This window comes from Neopelma chrysocephalum, unplaced genomic scaffold, assembly GCF_003984885.1.
Source record: "Neopelma chrysocephalum unplaced genomic scaffold, ASM398488v2 Primary Assembly neopelma1_74, whole genome shotgun sequence".
NCBI lineage: Eukaryota > Metazoa > Chordata > Aves > Passeriformes > Pipridae > Neopelma > Neopelma chrysocephalum.
This window is the reverse complement of record NW_020897735.1, coordinates 4576201-4584662: the sequence shown is the minus strand read 5'-3', so window position 1 is coordinate 4584662 and position 8462 is coordinate 4576201. Positions and strand designations below refer to the sequence as shown.

General features: G+C 48.0%; 1 protein-coding gene across 1 annotated transcript; it reads right to left on the bottom strand.

Annotated features, from left to right (window-relative positions):
• Window positions 1–1928: 1928 nt before the first annotated feature.
• Window positions 1929–7314, bottom strand: PTGES2 (prostaglandin E synthase 2). Its single transcript, XM_027687454.1, has 7 exons — window positions 7099–7314; window positions 6012–6206; window positions 5304–5359; window positions 4552–4704; window positions 3822–4022; window positions 3390–3507; window positions 1929–2685 (listed from the first exon to the last, which is right to left on the bottom strand). Exons 1-7 carry the CDS (start codon window positions 7306–7308, stop codon window positions 2557–2559), a joined length of 1062 nt encoding a protein of 353 aa, XP_027543255.1. The 5' UTR covers window positions 7309–7314; the 3' UTR covers window positions 1929–2556.
• Between the last annotated feature and the right edge of the window lie 1148 nt (window positions 7315–8462).

The following is an 8462-nucleotide window of genomic DNA, read 5'->3' as shown; positions in this document are numbered from 1 at the left end:
TAACCGCCCGCGGCTCCAGGGGCGCCGCACGAGCGCCCGAGCGGCCGCGGCAGCCCCGGGAACCCCCCGGGCCCGCCACGGGGTTCTGCGGAACGGCTGCTCGTCCCTGCGGGCATGTGGATGTCTGAAAACAGGATGAAACGCTGGGTTATTGAGGGGATTTTCTTCGTGTTGCCTTCGAGATGAGTTTTGCTGAGGTAAAGGTACGGTTCTGGTGTGTATCCCCCCCCACCCTAACATGGAATTCTTGGAGCAAGTCCGGAGGGGTCCACGAAGTTAAGAAGAGGATTGGAGCTGGGGCTGCTCAGCCTGGAGAAGAGAAGGTTGTGTGGAGACCTCACAGCAACTTCTTGTTCTCTGAAGGGGCTACAGGGAAGTCGGAGAGGGACTTTTCATCAGGAACGGGAGTGATAAGACAGGGAGTAATGGGCACAAATGGAAAGAAGGAAAATTTATGTTAGATATTAGGAAGAAATTCTTTACTGGGAGGGTGGTGAGACACTGGAACAGATTGCTGAGGGAGGCTGTGGATGCCCCGACCCTGACAGTGTTCAAAGCCAGGTTAGTAAGGCCTTGAGTAACCTGGTCTAGTAGATGTCCCTGCCCATGGCAGGGGGGGGATTGGGTCCATTCCAACCACTTAGCATTCTATGATTCTATGAACAGTGATACAAAATCCTGAAACAACCTTTATTTCATGTAATATTATCAGTATATTAGCATGATGGATATTCATCTCGAGAGGACTGATGTAGCACAGCACAGCAAGGAGAAGCAGCATCAACTGAGCCCTTGGTGCTTCAGATCCTCATCCAACATCAAACTCTCTTCTCCCCTCTTGGGTTTAGAGACAGACACCAAAATTATCATAAAGGGTTTCTTTAACCTCCTGTCTATGCACATTCAATATAATGTTTTAAAACAACATTGTTGATATCGTGGAACGCAAGTTTCAATACAGAATAGTTTAAAGAAACAGTCACAGAGCAGCCACACAGCTGTTTTTACTGTAAACATTTTCCTTCTCCCCTATATGTCAGATCATAACTGAATTTGGAACTAGTCTTACACTCAGCAAAACCCCCCAACACTCTATCACCACTATTGTTATACCCAATAAAGGTGCCTCCCTCAACCCCACACTGTGCAGGCAGCTGTATTAAAGACCACTTTCAGCTGCACCTGAAATATCACACCAAATCAGATCCCTGAAACCTGCCTGTTCTTCTGGAGAAATAGAACCTGATCAAGGGGATACTGAAGTCTTGGGCTGTGCGATGTGCAACTCACATTCAAAGCTGCATTGCCTCTTACTATGACAAACATCAGGTTCTGCAGCTGGAAAAGAACTTTAATAAAGGCGTGGAGGGCCAGGACAAGGGAGAGTGGCTTTGCACTGACAGAGGGCAGGGTTAGATGGGATATTGGGAAGACATTCTTCCCTGTAAGGGTGGTGAGGCCCTGGCACAGGTTGCCCAGAGAAGCTGTGGCTGCCCCATCCCTGGAAGTGTCCAAGGCCAGGTTGGACGGGGCTTGGAGCAACCTGGGCTAGTGGAAGGTGTCCCTGCCCATGGCAGGGGGTTGGAACAAGATGCTGTTTAAGGTCCCTTTCAGCCCAAACCATTCTATGACTCTCCCCAGCACAGCACAGCAGACTTCATATTGCACAGGGACAGTTCCTAATTCGATTGCTACAACAGCAAATCCTTTATTACTCTTGCATGGCAGAAACATCTGGAGATCCCTTGGCCATGCAGATGGCTCTTAATCCTTCTTTTCCTAAAACAAGAACAAACTGATTTTCAGTGGTACTCCAAAGAGCTCTCACGCAAGACAACTCTCCAATAACTGCTCTGCATTAGTGATTTCAGTGTAGGGTGTGCTCTTCAGGTGTAAGGGTAAGGTAAGAACTCGGATCTCACAAAGGGTACAGAATAAAGCCATCCTTTATCCTTGCAAACTGTACAGAGTCAAGTCCTGAGAGAACCGTTTACATGGAAGAGTGAAAGCACACTCGTGCCAAGGGCAGCATCGTTGCTGTCACAGGAAGGGGGCCTTCCCCAGTGCCCTGGATTCCTCCAGTTCCCTCAGCACTGGGCTTACATGATTCTATTGCAGGAAAAATTGTCACTTAAAAACTACAATCCAGTATGTCAGTCAGGAAAGCACTTCAGATGACATGGGTGAGTAGCGGAAGACAAGCTGCTTAGACCTACCACATCTGACATGTAACACCAGCCAAGAGCATCTTGCTTTTACAGTAAACTGCTCCAAGGATGGCTTGTCCCTAAAAGAAGCCTATTTGCTGCATTCTTCAATTTAGACCTTCTCCTTTCCAGCAGCATCCAAGATCCCTTCCTTTCACCTGTCCCCATCCTTCTACATAGACCCGGCTGGACCCTTCTCTCACTGCAACTTGATTTTCTGAACGGGGTGGTCTCTGTGCCCTCGTGTCAGTCTTTAAGTGTGACCAGTCCTTTCAACTCTAAAAATAAAAGCCTTTTCTTCTGAAGTATTCACCATGCAAGTAGTTCAGGGAGGCAGCTGCAGCTGGCATCAGATTGCAACTCCAGTTTTTTCAATGACTTCTTCCATGCGCTGGTACCAAGGCTGAATCTTGGTGTGAGCCATCATGTCATCAAAGGCTTCCAGCCCTTCCATGACCCGGAGGACCCCGTACACAGCCTGTGACAGAGCAGAAATATTAGAACAACACTGAAAGAGCAGTGGAGAATGGCTCAGAGCACAAGTGTCTCAATAGCCAAGCCAGTAAGGCTCTTGCCCTGTCCTGCCATCTACTCCACCACTCTGATTAGCAAGAAGAGTGAACGGCAGAAAGGTAGTTAAGAATATGCATGTTTTCCATGAGGAAACAGTAAGGAAAGATCAGGATTTATGTGCAGTTATGGGGCAAAAGTTAATCTCATCTCTGCATCAAGCCCTGGCATGAAATGCTTCACTTGTATTCCAGAGAGAACTGCTGGTGCAGGGAATGAATTCTGCTCCACTCTGCACTGGTGCCTGCAGAGGAAACCCCGGCACCACTGAGCAATAACACCTGTGAGGTTTATTCACCAGCATCCACGAGCCAGAGCAGTGTCCTGGCTCTGACCTGCTTTTATTGTGTTTCCACCTGATCAGTAACATCCACCTGCAGATGGGAACTGCAGGTTCTATATTTGGAAATATTTCTCTGGAGGAAAACAACAAATCCAGTCCTATGTAAAGCAATAGGCAAAAACTCCATGTGGGAACTTTATTACTGCACAAAGGACATGGACAATGTACGGCATGTAGCTCAACTTCTCTGCCTGTGTTTGTATTAACCATTTCACACAGATGGGCAGCAGGATGATTTGTGACAATAACTAGAGGGATGAGCCCCTTACCAGGTCAGCGAGGTTCGGCTGGTTCCCACCCATGAACAGTCGGTGTTTGCCAACAGCTTTTACCCACTCATTTACTGCTTCATACAAGTCTTCTCGGACATCATCTCGAAGGTTGTGTCTGGACAAGGAGAAGAACCAGTCTGAAGACATGTATTGGTTTCTTGGTTAACACTTTATCATCTCTCACCTTCCAGGCTGGTCTTTGCTTGGGAATTAAGGAGGTACTTCAGAGTGAAGGAGGCAGTTAGTAACTAAATAGCAGATGAGTAGAGGGGTTCGGTACCTCCAGTTAAGGAAGTACAACTGTTACATGGGATTAAATGGTTCAGCTTAAAACTCTGAGGTTCTGCCCTTTTGACATCTGGGGTTCACAGCTAAGGAGGTTAAGGAGCTATTCCTCCACTTGTGTAACTGGTGCTCAGTGATACCAACCTTTTCTTCAGCCTCTTGCTCACGAAGAACATGGCAACAGCCCCCACGTACTTGGCAAAGAGACCTTCCAAGGTGCCAAACTTCCCCTCCCGGACAATGTAATCAAAAGATGCCAAGGCTTCTTTGGGGGTTCGGTAAACGTTGGGGGAGATGAGGTGAACAAGCCAATCATCTGCCCATTTTCTCCACTTCATCTCTTCTCTGCAAGAAAGAAATTTTTCAGTGAGTGAGGTACAGACTGCAGGGCTACAGGAGGCAGGATCACAGTGGCATTAGCCACAGATCCTGCCAAGGACAAATGTGTCAGTAACTCCCGGCCAGCCTGGTGCTCTGGTGACCTCTCTGAAATGCACTCAGCATCGTTACCTTTGGCAAGGCTCCTTCAATCTCAAACTAAATTTAAGACTAAGATAGAGCACTAGATTCTCCTCCCAATACAAGAAGTAAAGGGAAACTATCCTTCCATAGCATTCCCTTGTGCCATAAAGGAAAGGCCAAAAAGAAAACTGTAAGCAGCTGAAGGCCAATGTGACCATGGTGGTGGTGAATAGGCCATCTAACAGCACTGTTTCAAATTATCTAACAAACACACAAAACCACTCCAGCTACTGAGGCTTTAATGGGGGTGTGACACATCTTGTCAGCCCCAGTGGGATCTACACCATCCCTGAGTACATATGGAGGGGGCTGTGACCCTACTTGGAGAGCCCAGAAACTTAAGAGCACTTACACTCTCACTTCTTTGATGGGATAAACTCGCTTTGTCTCCTTCTCATCCAGCATGAGCCAGTATTTATTCTCATACTCCATCACCTCCTTGCCTTTCTCAGTCACGGTTTTAACAGGAGGATAAAAGGACACGATTTCTTCCAAGCTATTCCTTCTGTGGATAGAAATACAGTTAGCACTGTAAGAGTGCTAAGGAGTAAGAGCAAAGGACAGATTGAAAGTTACACATTACAAAATGTATTATTCTAAAAATAAGTGCACAAGGTTCCAGATTCTACTTGAAAAAAGGTTTTGAAAAGAGACTGGAACAGTTTCTTGCAAATAACTATTATTAGTGAATATACTTTTGTGTCAGAACAGAAATTTTTGCAGGCATAGAGCTTCCTACAATTCTCAAGTGGACCTAAAAGACAGGCCACAGACACAGCAATTCCATTTCATTTTAGATATAATAACTGGCTAATTGTAAGCTCAGTTCCAGAACTAACACTAGTCCATATTTAAGTAGGTTTTGTGCAAACTGAATATCACAGGTGAAAAAGTATTTCTGAAAGGCTTTGCTTTACAGTACACACAACACAACATATACAGGCACCATCCACTTTATCACAGCCAGGATCAGGTCAGCTGGGCCAAACACCCAGAGCTTCAGAGCTCAAGGTCAGTAAGAGACTTATGGCTTTAGTTTTCTAAATCTCTAGTTCACCAAGGCCCTTCAGGCTGAACTCATCTCTCATCACCCTGTTTTCCTACCTGGAAATAAGATAGGTCTTTATTGCACTGATGATAACCGAGGAGTCGTTCAATTGCTGAAAAACAAAATGAAAACAACCTTTTAAAAGAAGCTGGTGAAATGGAAAAGGAAATTCTTCACAACCTTTTCCCATGTATGCTGAGGCTCCTAGTTAGTACTGCAGGGCCTTTCCCCCCAACACATTTCCACAGGAGTCCCTGCATATCTCAAGACATCTCTTCTGTGATTGTTTCAGAATATCACTTCAAATCTGGCTTTAATTCTGACCACAGAGGGCCTCAGGGCTGGGCACACATGTAGTACTAGTGGGGTTTGGATTTAGGCTCTTGGCAGGAAGGGAAAAAAGCAACACTAACACTAAAAAAAAGCCAAACTGATTCTTCAGTATTCTTGAGATCTTGTTCTTTTCCCACAAGATACAAGCAGTTTATGTTACGTCTGGTACAAAGATATGTCCTGCAGAAGGGTTGGAAGGGTTGACAGAAGCCAGATTAGAGTCACCACACAAACTAAATGCCTTGTAAGACAGACCAACAAAATAATAAGGCCAAGTAAAAGGAAAACAAGAAGCAAGAAATAAATCTTTGGCTCTTGAGAGGATAAAAGATGATCTAAAGATTACACTACACACGATAAATCACAGAGACATAACAGCCTTCAAACTACTGCTTGGGGGAAAACCAAGCTTTCAAGACAGGAAGACTTACCAGAGGGCTCCCAGCGTTGGCTAGCAGGATGGGCACCTTTCTGTAGGAAGAGAATTTGATCTCTTTCCTCATTATTGGGTTCACTTCCACAATTTCATAGGGCAGTCCATGATAATCGAGAAAAGCTCGGACTTTGCTGCAGAAGGGACACGTTTTATACTGGTAGAGAGTGAGCTGCAGGCTCCCTGAAGGCAGCTGGGGAAGAAAGGGACAAGACAGTTCCATTTTCTACCAAAAATATATTACCTTCCTTCCACCCTTATTTTTGTCATGAAGTCACAGCCACTAACATTCAGTTTCAATATATGATCATCAGAGTAGCTTGGCTATCAGATGCTTTCTTTAAATGGCATTGCAAATAATCACTACCCATTAGGAGCAAATAACTATTTCTCTAAACATCCATTTAACCTGCTGTAAACTCCTACTCACAGCCAGAAAAAACAGAAGTTAAATCCAGACAGTTTATCTCTCTGAAGTTTCTAATCTGTAGAAAAGAATTCTATAGAAAAAACCTCAACCATTTATAACAAGATTTAAATAAATACAAAGAAAGCCTTTACAAACCAATCCTTCTCCCACAACACCCTCTGTTGAGGCCACAGGGTGGGGAGGGCAGAGTTTGCTGTTGATTTTAAGCACGTGTCTGCCCAAGCTCAGGCTCCCAGGATTAACCAACAACTGGGACAAGGCAGGGAGAGCCCAGGACAGCGGGACATCACCTGAGGGATGTTTCCCAAGGCTGCTACACCTCAGCAACCTGCCAGGCCGTGCCAGTCATTCCTCACACATTATAAAACAAGTGCGGCCACCCCGCTTTGCACCTCATCTACAATTTATCAGGTTACACAACCCTTCGCGCTGCGAAAAAGCAACAAGAGACAAAGCTGCTGCACATCCCCAGGAGGCCCTCACTGACAGCCTCTCCTACAGCTCAAGGAATGCGCTGCCGGGGCCTCCCTTACACAATTTTAAGCTCTTTCCTCACTCAAACTAGGATGAACCGCTACGGCCCTCTCTGAACCGCTGTCCCCAGAGGATCCCGCAGGGCTCGGGGTGGGTTCAGCGGAGCCGGCTCCGGCGTTACCTCAGCGGCCGAGTGCTCCCGCAGGCGCTGCCGCGCCGCCAGGCAGAGCCCGGCGCCGCCGCCCAGCGCGAAGGCAGCGCCCAGCACCAGCCGCCCGCTGCCACCTCCTCGTCCCGCCGCGGTGCCGAAGGCTCGTCCGGGGCCCCGCAGCCGCCAGGCCGGCGGCAGCAGCAGCGCTCCGGCCCGCCAGGCACGGCCGGCACCCGCCATCTTCGCCTGAGGGCGGGCGCAGAGCGACCGCCCCGCCCCGGCCATGGCGGTGCCGCCCTCGGTGTGGCGGCCCCGGCCCCGGCCATGGCCGGGGCCCGATGGAACCGCGGCCTGCTGAGGGGACACCGCACACAGAGACACTCCACACGGGACACTTCACACAGGGACACCCCACACGGGACATCCCACACGGGATACCCCACACAGGGACACCCCACAGGGGACACCCCACACGGGGACACCACATATAGGTCACCCCACAGGAGGACACCCCTCACGGGACACCCCACACGGCCCCGTACTCCCGCAATTATCACATCTGATAATGCACCAAAGCCTAAAGTGAAAATAATTAGTGGAAAGGCTGAGGGAGTTGTGTCTGTTCAGCCTTAAGAAGAGACCACATTAATGTGTATAAATATCTAAAGAGGCGCGCCGAGAAGGTGGACAGGGTTCTGCTCTGTGCCAACCACAAGGACAAGGCAAGAAGCAGAAAGTGATGCACAGAAAAATACCACCTGAACATGAGGAAAAATTTTACTGTGCAGTGACAGGGCACTGGAACAGGGACCAGAGAGGGTGTGGAGTCTCCATCACTGGAGATATTCCAGACTTGTGTGTCCTGTGCTGTGTGCTCTGGGATGACCCTGCTTGGGCAGGGAGGTGGACCAAGTGACCCACTGTGGTCCCTTCCAACCTGACCCAGGCTATAATTCTCTGGGAGCACGTCCTACCCGGTGGGGGCTGCAGCTTCTGACTGGCACACACGTACAGTGTGAGTGCACACCCCCGGAAAATCATCTGTTTTATTAACAGTGGTTATGTCCGTTAATTACACTAATATTCAATTCTTGAGGTGTGACACAGGCCCGACAGCAGCGCAGCAGGGTTACCCCACAGAAAGGAGAGGTGGCTGTGATGTTAAATGAGAACACGATCTTTTCTTTTGTCTTTGTCCCAAATACCCACTTAATAATGGAGCCCTTGATCTCAGAAGCTCTGCTCGAATCAATCCTCTAATTGCAGGTTATTTTCATCCCAGTGACATCTCTCCCGGGGATGAAAACACCACGCAGCCATGAGATCTCAAGCTGACTGAGGTGCAGCTGATTCTGGGCCAAAGACAGGCAAGGGCAAAGCGAACTGTGCTTGTT

What these genes read in the sequence shown, in the direction of transcription:
- PTGES2 (XM_027687454.1), bottom strand. Translation starts at nt 7,308, where the DNA reads ATGGCGGGTGCCGGCCGTGCCTGGCGGGCCGGAGCGCTGCTGCTGCCG. An exon ending in GGGAGCACTCGGCCGCTGAG is followed by an intron (nt 6,207 to 7,098) that starts GTAACGCCGGAG and finishes TTTCTTCCCCAG; the next exon opens with CTGCCTTCAGGGAGCCTGCA. An exon ending in CCAACGCTGGGAGCCCTCTG is followed by an intron (nt 5,360 to 6,011) that starts GTAAGTCTTCCT and finishes TTTGTTTTTCAG; the next exon opens with CAATTGAACGACTCCTCGGT.